Source organism: Lucilia cuprina, chromosome 3, assembly GCF_022045245.1.
Source record: "Lucilia cuprina isolate Lc7/37 chromosome 3, ASM2204524v1, whole genome shotgun sequence".
Classification (NCBI taxonomy): Eukaryota; Metazoa; Arthropoda; class Insecta; order Diptera; family Calliphoridae; genus Lucilia; species Lucilia cuprina.
Window position 1 is genome coordinate 21690395 of NC_060951.1, and position 18205 is coordinate 21708599.

An 18205-nucleotide genomic window follows, 5' to 3' on the forward strand; every position below is an offset into this window, starting at 1 on the left:
GCTAGTAGTAATTAGTTTATTTAATTGATATTTTCTATTTCATATTCATTTTCAGAATACAATTCATCTCAATGTCAAGAGGATCTGCAAGCACCTTTAGGTGTACCAGCTGTTGCTCTATTGCCCATACATACCAGTTCGCCAGAAAGACGTATGACACAAAAAGAAATTATTGCTGGCGAAGAACGCCCACGTTATGTTCTGCAGGCACAATATAAATCATCACCAGGTACATTTGCTTTTGTAATCTTCCTCTAGTATTAATTATATTATTAATTCCTTTACAACTACAACATTTGTTCATTTGTTGTTTGCACTTTATTTAATGAAATTAAATGAAATGCAATTTCATACAATGACTTTTTCCCATAATAAAATATTCTATGTAATATATGTATATATACATACATGCATAAGTACATAAGTATGTTTGTATGTATTTCTGTCATCATTGTAAATAATCATCATGACAGCAGAAACAATAATTGCACGTGCGCCATATTAAAAATTATACAAAATAAATTATGTACAAATATACATACACATACATATGTATGTAAGTTGTATATTAATTGCATACATACTAAAGTATGTATATTGCTTTACTCATACATACATAATGCATTAAATACACACATATAAATATATATAGATACACGTATTATAGATTTGCATACATTCAAACGTAATTTATCTAATTGATAACTGCTGCTGCTATTCGTTGTACCTGTATTTGCAAAATTAACGAACTAAATAAAAAAATAAATAAAAAATTGCAATTCAAACATTAGTCGTCATTGAGCATTTTTTGGTATCATCTTCATTTACATGCGAATGTCTTTAGATGCTTTTTTATAAATTCTTATTCATACACATTGAATACAAAAATATTGAATTTTTATATATTTAATTCATTGGAAATTTTGTAATAAAAAATAAACATATGCTTCGAAGCTACAGCACATGTAAAGTATATAACATTTTTTAAAATAGGGCTTTGGTCTTATAATAAACAAATATTTATAGAATTTTGTACAGAAATTAATGTTGTTTGGAAATATCAAATCGTGTCACACCTTGTGGTGTTTGATATAATTCTAAATTTATTACCATTAAGACACCTAGGCCACAATCAGGCAATTGGTAAAAACTTAAACTTTATATTAGCCCAGGAAAATAAGGGGTTTGCTGCGGAATTTTATATTAACTCCCTATCCTGGACGTAATTCGTATGTGTTGGTGAGGCATGTTACATCTGGAGTAATATTAGTCCAAAAATATATTGATCTAAATTTGGTGAAAGTCTGATAATGGCAAAAAAAAATACTATACATTCGTCATAATCCGCACGTCGAATCCTATGTGTCCACTCTGAATACGTGCTATCATACTAACCTCAGACTTGCTTATTTTTTGAAGGCTTTTTGTCCTGCTCTTATTAAGATCCTACGGTAGCTCCATGGGTAGCTTATGGGTTCCTTTCACCCATATAATGTTAACCTTATTTCTGGGAAAGTCTTCAGTTATTGCTTTTTTACAATCCAACATGGGTTGCTCTCTGACTGTCGGTATATATGTTCAACCTTGTGCACGCCATATTTATTCTAATCGGATTTACACGTTCCGTTATTGCGCGGTTTCTGAGTCTTCAATATAAAACCCCAGACTCACTTTGTCCACCAAATTAAAGCCTTCTGGTATTTCCTATGGTGTTCCGCTTGACCAAGACATTCTGCATGAGATCACTGATTCAAAGTTTCTGACATATTCGACTGGTTAACATTGAGTGTTATTGTTTGAGGACATATTATAAACATGTAATTTGGTTCCTTTCTTCTTAGACATTTTACGACATCGTCTGTATAGCAGACATTAATGGTTATTGTTCTTTGGGGGCTATTCATCGTGGTTACCCAAATGGCACTTTGTGGTATTCCGCAAAATACACTTTTCCTGATAGTTACATCGTACATTTCATAGCTTATTCATCTGCTATCAAAGGATTCACTTATATAGTGGACAACTTCATTTAACGCTGTTTCCACCGCTACCTACATATATTTAAGGTTCCATACTATCGGACGGAATGCGTTCCAAAGTTAAAGTAGGAAGAACGTTGGACATTAGTTAAATCTGTTATGTTTTTACAACAAAAAATCGATATCAAACGGAAATTAACTGCCGGTTTCTCTAAATGCGAAAAAAAACACTTTCATTCTTACAAATACATTGAAAACAACAAATAAATTTAAGATTTTGTTTTCAATATATTTATAAGAAAGAAAATGTTGTTTCGATATTATGAAACAGGCAGTAATAGACATTTTCTATTTAAATTTTTAGAAAGTTAGTTTTCTGGATTCAGTTCCTTAGTATTTTCATTACAGCTTCCGAGATGTAATATAAGGAATAACAACGCTTCTATGATATAATTTCGCTGTAAGCCTGTCTATGTTGGGATGGGTTTTACTACAACGAATTCGTCTAAATCTGTCTAGTTATGTTTATCATGCTTATATCTGAAAGCTAGTGTTGTGGTTAGGGTTTTTAAAGTTAATCTGTAGCCTTCCATATTATGTATTATTAAAGTGTAAGTTATATTTAGTCTCATTACGCTTTTTTAAAGCCAGCGTTTCGTAGTTGAACCAAGATTCCACTTTAAGTCCATGGTTCTCCTATAAAGTGTCAATAACAATATGCTATTTTGTTACAATCTTCTATTTAATTGATGCAAAGTTTTAATTTAAATGCTTTTGATATATAAGTATAAAAACATTCAAAAGTTATGTATTAATATTATGTATGTAATTATAAGAATATACAACGAGCAGTTCTAGTACGTACTTAATAAATCAGAATCCCATATGATTTTCAAGAATTATACAAATAAAGATAATAAAAAAATAAACGTAAAAAGAAAATTTAAACATAACTTAAATATTGTAGTAATAATCTACTTAAACCTACATACATGTGTACTAAATGTGTACTTAAAAACAGTGTTTACTTTTACTAATATATTAGTCAGCATTTGCCGCAAAATACATATTTTTATCACTCATCATACTAAAAATATTTAAACTTTTTCAGATTTAAATAACATTGCTACTTAATATTGCCGTTCTGTTTTTATTTTTAACTAGAAAAATTGCGACGTTACACTGCAATTTCTAGCAGCACGAATGAACAGTATTAATCTCTTGTTTGTTGTACAAGAAAAAATATATATTTTTGTGCTATAGCAGCGCACACTCAAATCTGTTAAACTAATATGGCTAGTATTGATGATATTTTTATTTGCGCTTAGTTTTTCCTAGCAGCAATTAAATTTTGTTTTGCAACTGCTACCTGCAAATTTATTTATTGTTTTTTTTAATATTGATGTTACAATTTGAAAATATTTGAATATGATAGATATGCATACATGTTATTGGGGTAAAATTATAATAATTCTAAGTCGAAAGAAAAAAAACTCTTCAGCGAGCCGGCGATAATATATAGAATTGCCGCCTGAATATTCGCAATATTTGCATAAGCATGCTATATATTTGTGTATAGTTCTACAATTTAAAGATTAATTAAGGATAATTATTTTTCGCAACATAAAAAATTTTTTGTAAAATATACATAGTGCTACCTCCCATACTATTAGAGTCAGAATCTTCTAATTTTGACGAAAAACATTAACTTCATTATGAACATTGGGAAAAAATGGGCAGACTTTTATTAGGGGGCTTGGAACCTCCATTTGAATTAAATAAATATGTACATGTTATTGAAAATATGGCTACCCCATAAAACACAACTCAAATTAAAAGCGTGTTTATTATTTTGTTCTAATAAATAAACATTTTTGAGCAATGTAGTTGTAAGATTATATGGTTATACTTCTAACAATTTTATAACCTAATGATAGTTTTAAATATTTTTTTGTAGAAATTAATAAATTTATAATCACCTTGTATAAAACAGGGTGAACACACATAATTAAAATATTTTTTGTTGAATTCTAATGAGCTTACTTTACAAATTATTCAAATCACACTGCTAAAATGTTTAAGATTATTATATAATTTTTTTTTTTAAGAAATGTAGTTAATAATATTTTGTAATACATTAAGGAGAAAAACAAACAAATATCAATGTAGTATTTTTCTGTATTATATCATACAGAAATTATGAGAATATTTAAACTATTTTTTAATAATTAATATGTCAATCAGTACAGGATATTATAGGTCGAATATGTCAATCAGTACAGGATATTATAGGTCGAATATCATCGATATATGGATGATAATAAATATGCATATTAATATCGACATACATACTTAAATGCGTACAAATGTGAAGTGTAATACTGAATTTAAGCTCATGAAATGTCATAAAACTGTCAGTGTATTTACATACATACCTACATATGTTTATTTACAAATTGCTGCATCAATATTGCCAAAAAATAATAAATAAAACTTCAACTGGCAGTAGCAAAACCAAAATAAAGTTACATTGCTGCTAGGAAAAACTAAACGCAAACAAAAATAACATCAATACTCTCCATATTAGTTTAACAAATTTGAGTGTGCGCTGCTAAAGCACAAAAATATATGTGTGTTGACCTGCAATTATGTCTGCCTGCTACTAGAAATTGCAAACACGAGTTGCAATTTTTATATTAATACGAATATATATGACTGCAATTTTTAGTAGCAAAGTGATACAAAAATGATAAAGTTTCATATTTATTTTATAGTCATATAGAAGAGAGGTGGTGCTAGTGCTGCATATTTAAACGCTGCTTAAAAATTACATGACAATATTTACGTTTATTTTTTTGCAGTAAATTTTGCCTACTTTTTTTAAACACATGCATTTAATAAAATTCTTTATTGAGAAATAATATAATGGTAAGTAGTAACTAGTACTACTTACCTATAGTTTGTAATGTACTAAATGAATGTCATTAAATTAAAAAAAAAACTATATGTTGCATACAATAATGATCATAAAAATAGCAGCAAACAAATGTTACTAATATTTGTGTTATTGGTCACTAATCAGTAATATTAACAAATACGAATGTATACATATATTCATGATCTCAATTTTGATCTTATAAAATAGTAATGAGTTTTCCTGTTCCCACTCAAGCAACAGTTTAGTTACCTTTCCACATACATACGAAAACAACTTCAAGTAGGTTGTTGTTACAGCAGCTGACTGGGTTGACAATTCTTATTCGTTGTTCGTTGAACTCCTAGTCGTTCCGTTGCGAAGAACCGATTGTCGAGGGAACGACTTCAAGTAGGTTGTTTTCGGTGCTGTAGCAATAAAAGCTTTCAAATTTATTTTATTTCGAAATTTAGTTAGTTTCAAAGTAGTACATCAAATCTAAAGAAATACACCACCTTCGGACTACCAGACCAGACTGGAACACTTACTAACCGGAGGCTAATTATATCGAAATGTTTTAGTATTTCTCTTTGAATGGCATTGATCATGTTCATTGACAGATGACATGGAGCTCGGTTTCACTTATAGATTATTAATCACCTAAAATATTATATTAGATAATGCTTATTAAAAATAGCTTTTAACCTGTGTAAATAATTCTGCTCTGTTGCATGTAAATTGCATAAATAAATTAACAAAAGAGCAAATACATGTTTTTTCAGAAAGGTCACTGCAATTTTTGTGATCTTTTCTGTGGACATGCAAGTACATATATACGAAAATAATCATACACAATTGTTTAACCGCCTCATTGCATGAGTTTAAGTAGTAGTCATTCAGATAGACATCAAGTCGTTCCATGTGTTTCATATACTTACTTACTACTGCGCGTTTTAGCTTTTCTTAGCTTTGTTGGTTATTTTCATTTAGCACATTTATAATATATAAACCAACTAAAAAAATACCATCTATCCATCACTGCTGCCACCAAGAATAATAATGACACTATCACCAATATATCACCATCACCACAAATGTTGTCTGTTGGTTTGGTTAACTTTTCTTTCGTTTCGTTTTGTTTGTATGTAACTTTTTCATTATTGCTGCTCATTAATATTGCGGTCTCGCGTAAAACTCGTGCTACTTAACACCAATACAACAATCAACAAAAAAATCTACATCAAACATCCATTCGAACAACCAACCCTATCCACTGTACTCGATGAAACACCATTACCACCTCCTCCACCACTACCACAAAACGACGATAACGTTGACGATAAAAATGCAAATGTAAATGAACAAACAAATAATGAATTAAATCGATATTCTTATTCAACTACTCCACTGTATACTGCTCTCCACTTTATGCGTCATGCACGAATGTTTTGTAAACAATTAATCAACCAATCAATGGTATTCAATGTGCAATGAATGAATGAATCAATCTACTTAAAAAATAACTTGACTTTTTGTTTAACAAAACATGTATCTGTGACTGTGTATGTATTTGTTTATTAACTTGTGTGTCTGTGGTAACTCACACCACTACACAATTATAATATTTATTCGAAAAATGTGTGTATGACTGAGTATCGAAATAAATATTTGTTTAATAATAAATAAAATTTTAAAATATTTGTAAAAACATCTTTAAACTCCCACCACATCACTTTGCAAATAACTGTAACTAACTAATGTTGTGTGTAACTTGTACATGTAACTGTTATTGTAATTGCAAAATGTAACATAACTGTTCATTACCATGTATGTTTGTAACTATAATATGGCGCTCCATGTTTTGTGTAGTCAAAAATAGAAGGGATTCAAGTAAAAATAAAAATAAATTTATTACTGTACAAAAAACAAACAATCAAAGATACCTTGTTGAAACAATAACTATGACTACCACTACAGTGTCAGAGAGACGTATTGTTCGTGAGGCCACAGAGGATTTGGCAGCCAACGCAACAGCGTCCCCAACAGCAACAGCATCGGCCGCCAATGCATTGTCAGCAGGTGGTGATAGTGATTTATTACCACCTGCATTGCCAGCCAAACCGGGAGCAGCATCCATCAACAATGATTCATCTGATTCGGAGAAACCACCTCCAATACCACCTAAGGAATCCTCACCCACTACACAGATTAGCGGCATCTTAAAGGGTGGTAAACTGTGGAAGCAAGATTCGATTTCCCAGGTAATTAATATAAACACTTTTAAAAAAGTTTTAATTGATTTCAATTTTGTTTTTTTTTTTTTACTTTTCTTTTAATATGCTTAGCAGTCTGATGACCAAAATAATACCACCTCCGAAGATGAGGCTGGTTCTACTTCAAATGGCACCATAAAACGTTCAGTACGCTTTGTCACCGAAGAAATTAGCAACGATGAAGTCGATGGCCAGTCATCCAATGCCGATGAAGATAATCAAATTAACGAACTAATACCAATTAAGAAACATTCAACCCTCTTTAAAAATGCTTTGAGGCCCAATTCGGCTGTACAACAGTTATTTCCTAGTACGGTATCGCACCAAACTCTCACTTCAGAGGCATTGCGTGCCTTTGATGAGTCGAAGAGAGCTGGTTGTTTGGTGTCGACTTTACCTGGTAGTGCTGGAGATTCGGATACAATTAGACGCAGCATGGAGAGAAATATTTTAAGACGTTCATTAATAAAGTGAGTATGGATACCTTTGGGGACTATGTGTTTTTCTTGAGTTAGAAATGTTCTTAAATTTAATAACATTTTAATGTATTTAAAAATCAACTGTCTAGACAAATTTGTTAATGTCTTTGCAATGTTTTGGTTTACTTTTACTTTCACTTAGTTTAAATTATTAACGAACTTTAAATATTTATGTTTATTAAGAAGAACCTTTTCATTACCTATTGAATCCAAATCTTAAAAAAAATAAAATATAAAGATTTTTATATAATGAAATCATCAATTTAGTGAGTAAGTCGTGGTTGTGTGTTTACCGAAATTTCTCTAGTTGGTTTGTGATCACAAAAATTATTCTCAAAAACTAGATGCCCAATAGAGAATGGAAGCATAAGTTCCATCAGTTGGTTCTTCCTATCTATCCTATGCCACTTTAAACTCTTAATTCTATACGGTATTTATTTTTGAATCGAAGTTTTCTCAGTTTGTCAACTTTGATATCCTTCATTAAGATTCGAGGCTCTGTCGATACAACTTTAACAAAAGCGTTGCTACGATTGTAAAGCACAAACGATATTCCTCTTTTCACTTAGAATGCCTTTTTTGAACCATTGCGTAACAGGAATCGTATGCAATCGAAATACAGAATATGGGTTTTTGTGGGCTATATTAATTAAACGAGTACATTCTGAAACCCTAAATTAAGCGATCTTGTGAAACCTGTATTCTCTGAAATAACACACCGGTATAAAATTCAATGGTCGATCAATAAATGGAATCACAATTACATAATTTATAAAAAAAGCTTCAATTCGTTTTCATATTTATTTTCTAGGAAAAAAGCCGTCAAATCCGATATATCATTAGAGGAACGAATTAAACAGCTCACTTGTGGCATCGACGAGGATAACGATGAGTCAGCATTCGAAAATGGCGATGACGATAATAGTAAAATTGAAGACAACGCCGATCTATCGCATCGTGATAGTCCGGCTGGTGAAGAAAATCCACAGAAATTCACAGCTAATGGCAACAATAGCGATAAGAGTTTCTCACCCAATTCTTCAGTGTCAAGTTCATCCAGCGGTTCATCGGCTTATAAGAAAATAACCGAGATATTCAATCGTGAAAAGAAGAACCAGGAGAAGATTATGGAAATGGAAGAAAATCCTATCGTTATAATACCTCAGGTAATTCGAAAAACATAAAAAGGAAAACTTAAAGTTATTAATATATTTTTCTTTAATTCTAGGAATGTCGTTGTCCTGCTGCTCCAGATTTGGGTATGGGCGTCCAGGTACCTGTGGTGCATACACAAATACATCGCACCCCTCCCAGACAAACTGAACCAAAACGTCAATTCCTTTCCACTTTAGCACCTCTGACTGCATGTGTGGCTGGTAATAAGGACGATTTGTCTTCATATTACACCTTGGCCGCTGCTCATCACAATCAGGCAGCACAGAATGCTCATGCAGCTGAATATAATTTAGCTGCTATGATGGCGGGCGAACAAAATTCTACAGGAATCTCACAAAGCACCGGTGATGAGGTGCGAAAAGTAGCTCCCGATGTTATAGCCGGAACTCCTGGGCAGGAGCAACAAGATGAACTCGCAGCCTTTGCCCAACAAGAAGCTAACCGCACTGAGAAAATTAAGAAACGTTATGGCAACGAACCGGCTAATACCAAAGAAATCAACAAAGAGGCCAACTCAGATGACGATGAGGGCAATGACTACGGCTTTAATAAGCGACCCTCTGTACGAGGCATTAAGCCGAAATTTAGTTCGACCAATGAAATTCTCCAACAAATGCAAGACCAACTTTCACAGCAAATGCCCGGTGTTACTCAAACGCTGCCACAACCCATGAAGAGCTACACCTTACCCAAACAAGCGAGTGCTAGTGCCATGACCAAGCAGTTATCTCAACAACAGCCGTCACCACAGAATGTACCCCACCCTATTACGGCCACTTCACAGCAACAGTTAGGGCAGCAACAGTTAGGACAGCAACAGTTAGGACAGCAACAGTTAGGGCAGCAACAGTTAGGCCAACAACAACAGCAAATGTGCAATGTCGTTGCCCCACCAGCGCAGACTATGCAAATGCCATCTAATGCTGCCATTGCACAGCAACAAACTGAGCAGCGCACCTGGAGTTTCTACAGCGAAACAGGTGGAGCTGGTGAGCAACAACGTCTTCCGGTCGAAAGTGCTGCAGCCGCAATGCAACAGACCTACTATCAAACTTTACCGGCTGGTGCAATGTTCCGTCATACAATGATCCATCAACAGCACGGGCCCGAAGAAGCAATGCTGTATGCTCAAAACTGTCAGGCAATGGCCACAACCATTGAACCGCAGCCACATTATGGTCACTATGCCCGAAGTCCTACCCGTCGACCCGAATCCCCACCTCCACTACGCAACTATCATCAGACTATGGTACTGATACCCTATAACGCCGAAACCTATTCACAATTCGCCGCTACCAATATGGATCCAAAAGTGGCGCACATACAGCGTCAGAATATTTTGGAATACCAACAGGTAGGCGAAATGACACAAGTAAGACCGAAATTTCAATTTTTTTTCTAAATTTAATGTTTGTACTCGTAATTAATTGTGTGGTTGGTGATTGGTTGTAAAGTTTAATGTATTTTGTTGTCGTTTGGAAACGAACGCCGATTTGAAACTCCTACAAATGAGAGTTCGGTCGGGACAATGATCTTGTTGTCTTTTAATTGATTTTCTATATATGTATATTTTTTAAATTTGTCAATTCCATTTGTATTTCGTAAAATTTAGGTTACTCAACAAACTATACGTGTTCCGATTGGTTATGCTTTACCCGGTATGCAGTTGCATGTTGTAGCCGGACGTGGACAGGCTGCTCAATATGCCACAGCCGCTGCTGCTCAAACTCATCATCATCAGCATCAACGTATCATGACACAACGCTACCAATTTGCCCAAGAAGCCAGTATGGCGGGTTTCAGTGAACGAGGCGTGCCCGAAGGGGCAGCTGCTGTCTCACATAGCGATTGTACAAGTAGTGGAATGGTATCACCCACAACTGGCCAACAAATCGCCATGCAGCAACAGCAGCAACAATTACAACAAAATGCTCAGATGGTCCAACAGCAACAACAACAGCAGCAACAAATAAACTGTCAACAACAACAGCAGCAGCAACCCCAACCACAAACACAAAATACTATGCAGTCGGCAGCCCAGGGATCCGTGTATTATGCCATGAACGTATGACCCACAGCTGATTAGTCAATGTCAACGGCGGTTATAGTCGAACGCCGCCAATGCCAACGTGTAGAGATGTCATCGACATCAGTACAATTGAGTACGCGGTAGAGTGAGATTAATTAAGAAATGAAACCAAAAAAATACCTTCACCCCACCTTAAACTATTCCTTCTCATCCCACACCCCCCTTATTGACACTACTCCCCCTTCCTACCTGAATGAGAGCTGCCATTATGGAATTTAGTAATGTACACAATAGATATGAAGTATTTTAAAATTGAATTGGCTACAAAAGAAAAAAAAAGAGAATGATTATTTTAAATTAACTTAAAGTGAAACGAATGAATGTATGATTGAATCAAAAAATAAGGAAAAATCCAAAAAACCAAAAGACAAATCCAATTTATAGAAAATGGATTTTTAGCAATAACTAATAATAAAAATAATTACGAAGAAAAACCAAACGCACAGTTCTTGGCATATTTCCGATTCTGTTTTCGTCTTTAGTTTTTTGTTTGATTTCAGTTTTAGAATTGTTTCAGCGAAAACAAACATTTCTTTTAAAAGTATTTTTTTTGTAATCTTATTGAAAACATAATGCAAATAATGACAACGAACTGGAAATTATTAAATACACAAATGTAGTTTTTTTCTTTTTATTACTTTTTATTTTATCTCATTATATCAAATGGATTTATTTGGAAGAAACTTTTATGAAAATGTTTTATCTACGATTTGAAAATATCCTCATTCTTGCCAGCGATTTAATCAATTTTGATTAAATAACAAAATTTGAATGTATTTTCAAACAATTTTAATAAAAATATTCCTTGAAATCTATGTATTAATTGATTAAATCGCGATTGAAATTATAATTTAATGGGAACCGAAATTTAAAGTTTTTAATAATTGTAGTTTTTTTTTTTAATTTTTTATATTTTTACATTAATAAAAATTTATATTTATTTACCATTTCAACTGGTGCTTAAATTAATTAATATTAATAAAAAGTTTGTTTAAGAGATTTTGCTCAATCTTAAAAAAAATTATCAATAAAAGTTAAAAAATAATTGAATTATTTTTAAATCTATGAAAAATAGATGACATTTTAATTATGCAGAGCTTAGCTTCGGTTGAATTTATTTTGAAATATTTCAAATTTATTATTAAAAATGTTTGCTATTTTATTTATGTTTTAACAATTAAATTAAATATCAATAAACAAATATATTAAATAAAACAGTGCCAAAGTTATTTTAGTATAAAAATATAAGAAAAAAAAAACACGAAGGGAAAAACAAAAACAAAAAAAAAAAAACATTTTAAAATAAAAAAAAAAACAATTATAAAATTAAAAAAAAAAAAACATTTTGAATAAAATTTTGAAATAAATAAAAAAAATAATTACTACTTCCAATTAGGATACCAATAAAAAAATAATAAATTTATTATAACAAGTATTAAAAGATTTTAAACACACAACTAAAGATGAAAAAATAATAAGAAAATTCAATACTAAAAATTACAGAGGAATTAAATTTAAATATGAATATATAGAATTAAGTTTGAAAGTTAAAAACCAAAACCAAAATTTAAACTAATAGAATTAAACAACAAAAAAACAAACAATTTGAAATTATTTCAACAATTATTAAACACATGAATTAAATAAGTTGGAAAAAAAAACTAAAATTTTATGAAAATTTATGTTCAATACTCAACAATTTAATAAAACAAATTTTTAAAAAAGAAATATTTAAAGATAACAAATATCTTTGAAAACATTTATTTTTAAACAAATAAGCAAAATATATATAAATATTAAAAAATAGTAGTAAAAAACAATTAAAACCAAAACTATAATAATTAGTATTTTCAATATTTATAAAACAAAACAAAATTATTATACTTTATAAACACGAATGTGCAATTAATACAAATTGACATTTGAATATTTTTGTGAAACAATTTAAATTTAAATAAAAAATTATGAAAAAGTAAAATAACGAAATACAATTTAATAAAAAACCAAAAAAGAAAAAAAAAATATATATACATACAATTAATAAAATATATTTTAAAAATAAATTTACCAAAAAAAATTAGCAAAAACAAAAGAAAACTTTTAAAGCTTAAAATAATAAAAAATAGTTTTAATTATTCGTATAAATATTATACATAAATACTTACATACATATAGATAAACATACAAATTAAAATACCAATTAAATAGTTGACAAATTCTTAATTAAAATTAATTGTACTTATTATAAAATTAATTGTTTTGAAGACAAATCTCTCTGAGTTGACATTTGTATCGTTCTAAGTGAAATTTTTCGATCACGAGTGAAAAACACAACTATTTATTGTTGTTTGCGATTTGTGTGTGTAAAAATGATTAAAGATCGAAATACTTTTACTCAGATTTAGTTAAAATTCTGATATTATTTTAACATACTTTTTATTTATTTCATAAAATTTAGTATTATTATTATAATTTATATTAAATTACTTAAAAAATAAACAACAAACCAAAATAGTCAGTCAATAATTACTAGTATTTAGATTTAAATAAAATAAAAATATTTTAAATAAAACTAAAAACTTAATTCATTTTCAAACAGAAATAAAATATTGTAAACTTACTAAATGACTCCTTCTTTAATATGATTGAAGTTAATCAACTTCAATTTTTTCAAAACCTTTCACAAACTAACGCCCTTTTTTGAAATACTTTTCTTTCATTGTCTCCATTATTGTTTCCTTTAAATATTATTGTGTAAATGTCTGTAACTATTTACTATGTATATCAGTCTGTCTGTTTGTCACTGTATTGTTCAATTCATTTTGAAATCTTATATAATTGTAAAATGTGAAAATAATGATGATATTTTACATATAGTAACCGTATTAATGAAATAAAAAAATAGGTTCATATTAGACATATACATAAATATAAATAAAATTACATATTGAATTTAAACCGTAACTTAAAAAAAAGAAAACAATTGTATTACCAACAAAATAATAAAAATAATATTGAATAGGAACAGAATGAAGAAAACAACAAATTACACAAAATACTACTTATAATTAAAACATATATATAAACATAAAAAACCAAAAAAAAAATATTATTTATTGTAATAATTATAAAGAAATATACATTATTAATAAATATATGACTGAGTAAATAACTCGTAAATATTAAAAAAAAAACAGAAATATATACATAATTATATATATTAACAAAAATGAATTTTTATTTTTAGCAGAAACACAAAAGTCAGGAAAGGTATTTTAAGTCTAGTTCTTTTAGAAAAAAATGTAAATACAATGAGTCTTATGGTTACCCTGCAGTAAATGGAACTAGTACCAAACTAGTATTTAACTAGTACCAAAATCACCAGTACTAGTTCCCAACTGTAAACTTTCCTATACCATCATAATGCTCAAATTACCATGAGTGTGTTTGAAAAAATACTAGTACCATTAGTTCTAGACTAATACTAGTACACTTGGACCCAATTGGAATCTTTAGTACCAGTTTGATACTAGTTCTAATATTCATAATGAGTCCATAATTGGTGGGTTTTCTCTTTTGCAATACTCCTGCACAATTCCAAGTGAAAAAAATTACTACACAACTATTTTTATACCCTACACCGTTATAGTGTTTTATAATGTCAATACTAATATATGACAATACTAATTTTTATAGAAATCGGGCCTCATTTGACCCTAGCCCCCATACAAACTCCCCTTCAGAAAATGATTTGAAGGTCAAAATTAACTTATAATTACTAATAAAACGATCAAAATCTACATAAATGATTTTGAAGTAGACGTAAATTCATTTACCAAAATAAATAAGGATAGGCCCATAAAAAAATACTATAAAAAATTTTGTAAATACATTTACCTAACAATTCAATATGAAAGTTTAAAGAAATTCTGGTTCTATCCGTATCACCAACGTTGATATCATTGATTTTATTTTATTTTATTGAAACTTCCATTCAGGGACATATCTTCATTTCGTTATAAAAACATTTTCGTACGTTAAAACAAATATTAAACTTACTGAAGTCTTTAAATTTAATAGACGTACTTACTATGTACTATGGGATTTGCTTGAAACCGGACCTAAATTTGCATGCACTATTTATTCTCTCATTTGAAGGAATATGTTTGAAAATATCATTTTTATGCAAAATGTTTTAAAATTATATTTGAATAATTAAAAAAAAATATATTTTTTCCAACACATGTCAAACAAAAGTACGAGCATTTTTCCATATAAATTCTAACACAATTTGTACTAGTGTGTGTTGTTCTGGTAATAATACTAGTGGCATTAAGACAATTATCACCTTATTTCCTGCAGGGTTATTACAAAAAATCAGTTATAATTCGAAAAAGTACCACAAAGTCCCTTTTTCATAGAGTTTCGTTTAATTAGGATGACGTGTGTATATAAGTAAAAGAAAAAAGTACCAATCATATCTTTTTTTAAAGATTTGCATTAGCTAAGGGCTCTTAAAGTTCATATTTATTTTTTCAATATTATAAAAAAACTTCAAATTAAAAAGTACAAAAAGTCTCATTTTATATGTTCTCATTTACTCATTATAAAAAATAAATAAAGTACTTTTTGAAGAACGAAAAAGTACCAAAAAGACCCTTTTATAGATGCGTATTTATTCCGTGTTATGCCAAATCTTTTATATCCACCATCAAATCGAAACTTGAAACCTGTTTTAATTAATGAAAATGGGGTTAGCTTAAACAAATTAGATTTTTTTCACAAGTTGTATATACAAATTTAGGAAGAATGTTGGAAAATATTACAAAAAAATTATATAAACCAGTTTTATTTACAAACGGGTCCAAATATACCTTTTTAAGTTCAGTAAGAATATGAGAGGATCAAAGACTAAAGGCAGAATGATAACAAGGCTCAATAAATCATGGAGAGAATTAAGGCTGTGGTCATATTTATTGACGAGTAGTGTTTATCCTGATGTTTAAAAATCATGAACATTTTTTGACAGCATGATGGGTTATTGGGTAATACGACTCAAATTTGTTGATTGCCCACCAAAATCTCCAGACTTAAATTGCTTTAAATCTAAGTGGGAATCAATAAACCATTCCAAAAGGGTGTTTGGATCTCATAAAGAACAAAGATTTTCATACGAACAGAAGAAAGTTGTTTAAGTTCAGTTTATATATTTTGTTACACAGATCGAAACGGAACTGAACTTTTGTTATTACATATTACATTGTTATACAAATCAGTTATGTTATTTTGAATAAATCTGTTAACATTGCAAAAAAAAGTTGCTTAGGTTTCGAATAATACTGTATATATTCTTTTATGGGACTATGACCAATATTACGATAAGTTAACATGGAATGAAAAAATCAATTTGTACAGCACCTCATCTTTTTTGATGGTGAGTATAAAAAGTATATTCTAACTTAATCCGTGCTTTACATCCTTATTTTCATGTTTATGGGTTAAATATTATAGAAAATTCAACAAGTACCTTAACATTGCCATTTTATAGATTCTCACTTAATCCGGGCTTTACATACTTAAGTTCATACTTCAAGTTCATTTCTAGCTAATAATAACGCAAAGTGTTTTTCATTCTTTGATTTGTTTTTATAAACAAACAATTGCAATAAAAACAAGTATAGTCGGGCGTGACCGACCATATGATACCCTACACCAGTTATGAATATTAAATGTGATTTATTCTTTATAATAATTCATTGTTCCGATACATAAAAGCAATTCAATGAATGAAAATTAAATTTTCTGAAATACGTTTTATATGGAGGCTAGGAGATACATGGACCAATATAAACATATTTTGTGAATATATTTATATAATATTTATTTGTGCTGAATTTCATCGCAATATTTGGATTTATAAGTTAATTTTTGACATTTAAGTAATTTCCTGAAGGGGACTTTGTATGGAAGCTAGGGTAAAATGAGGCCCAATCTTTATGAAATTTGGCAAGGTCATCAAGGCTTGTATAAAACTTAGTTGTGACGCTTTTTATCGATATACATTAATTTGAGCTCAGAAGCTCTTTTCGGAGGGTTCTGTTGTATGGGGACTAGGTGAAATAATGGACCGATTTTATTCATTTTCAATATTGATCGTCTTTGGGTCAAAAAAAGCGTGTGTGCTATCCAATCAAATTATCTTGAAAATTGCGAACTGTACCTTACGAACAAGGTTTACATGGACAGCCAGACGGACGGACGGACATAGCTAAATCGACTCAGAAAACGATTCTAAGCCTCACCACTAAAGTGGTGCAGGTTACAAACATTTAGAGTATGATTATGGGTGCTGTTGTTTGTTTGCTAATATCTTCGTTATTTATGGACTGATTATACTGATTTTAAATAGCGTTCTTCCCGAGCATATGTTTGATGGAATTATTGAAGATTCAATGTTAACACTTTTTTCATATATTCTATGGACGATATCTTCCAAATGTTTGTAGGGTATTGTCTTCAAACAAGCCCACAAATAAATACATATTTATTTGTATAATATATCGTCCATTTACTACAAGGCAGACATAAACAAAAATTCGAAGTTTTTTAATTGAGTACTAGGAAAATGTGTCTCATTTAAAGGCTTTTATATAGTTTTGTCCACTGAGCACTAAGAAGTGAAACGCTGTCATTTTTTTACAACAACGTTACGCTCTTCTCACAGACGAGTTCTGTGTAACTCCAACACATATGTAAGAAACTTACTCTCAAAACTTTGTCGCGAAAATTCGTGGCTTATAGAACTTGAAAATATTTTTTATCACTTAACGCTATATTTTATTATTTTTTTGCAATTTAATTTTTTACAAACGAAAAAAATATTTTTTTGACATTTAATTTTTGTTGTTGAAATTAAAACGAAAAAGGAAAAATGTTGTAAATTTTCGTATGGTACAAGAAAAAAATATTTCAACTAACTTAATTATTATTTCAATATTGCAGATTAAAAAGCAAAGACACGTTCATATATAATGTTTATAGATAAATTATGTTGCAAAATATTTAAAGAAATGAAATAATTTTTTTTTTAAATTTTTAAATCCGATTTTTTGCAACTATGTTGGCTTGAGATTTCTACTAATACATTCTTAGAGTTAGGTACCGACTGACAGTAGACTTAGGTACTTTTTGACAGCGTTTCACTTCTTATTTATTCTTGTTTTTTTTTTTAAACCTATGTTTTGACATATATTTGATAACTAAAATTTTTTTAAGTTCAGATAAGAAACATATTA

General features: G+C 30.0%; 1 protein-coding gene across 6 annotated transcripts in view; it reads left to right on the plus strand.

The window, feature by feature from the left end:
• The window catches only part of LOC111688804, a 44163-nt gene extending 32848 nt beyond the window's left edge, over positions 1-11315 (plus strand). For 2 of the 6 annotated variants that reach the window (XM_046945468.1, XM_046945471.1), the window contains 6 exons: positions 56-229; positions 6763-7154; positions 7239-7636; positions 8457-8811; positions 8874-10175; positions 10434-11315. In XM_046945468.1, the coding sequence (XP_046801424.1) occupies positions 56-229; positions 6763-7154; positions 7239-7636; positions 8457-8811; positions 8874-10175; positions 10434-10892 (3080 nt within the window). In that variant the 3' untranslated portion in view covers positions 10893-11315. The remainder of the gene's footprint in view (positions 1-55; positions 230-6762; positions 7155-7238; positions 7637-8456; positions 8812-8873; positions 10176-10433) is intronic. The other 4 variants (XM_046945470.1, XM_046945473.1, XM_046945469.1 and 1 more) reach the window with 4 other exon arrangements.
• The last annotated feature ends 6890 nt before the right edge of the window (positions 11316-18205 follow it).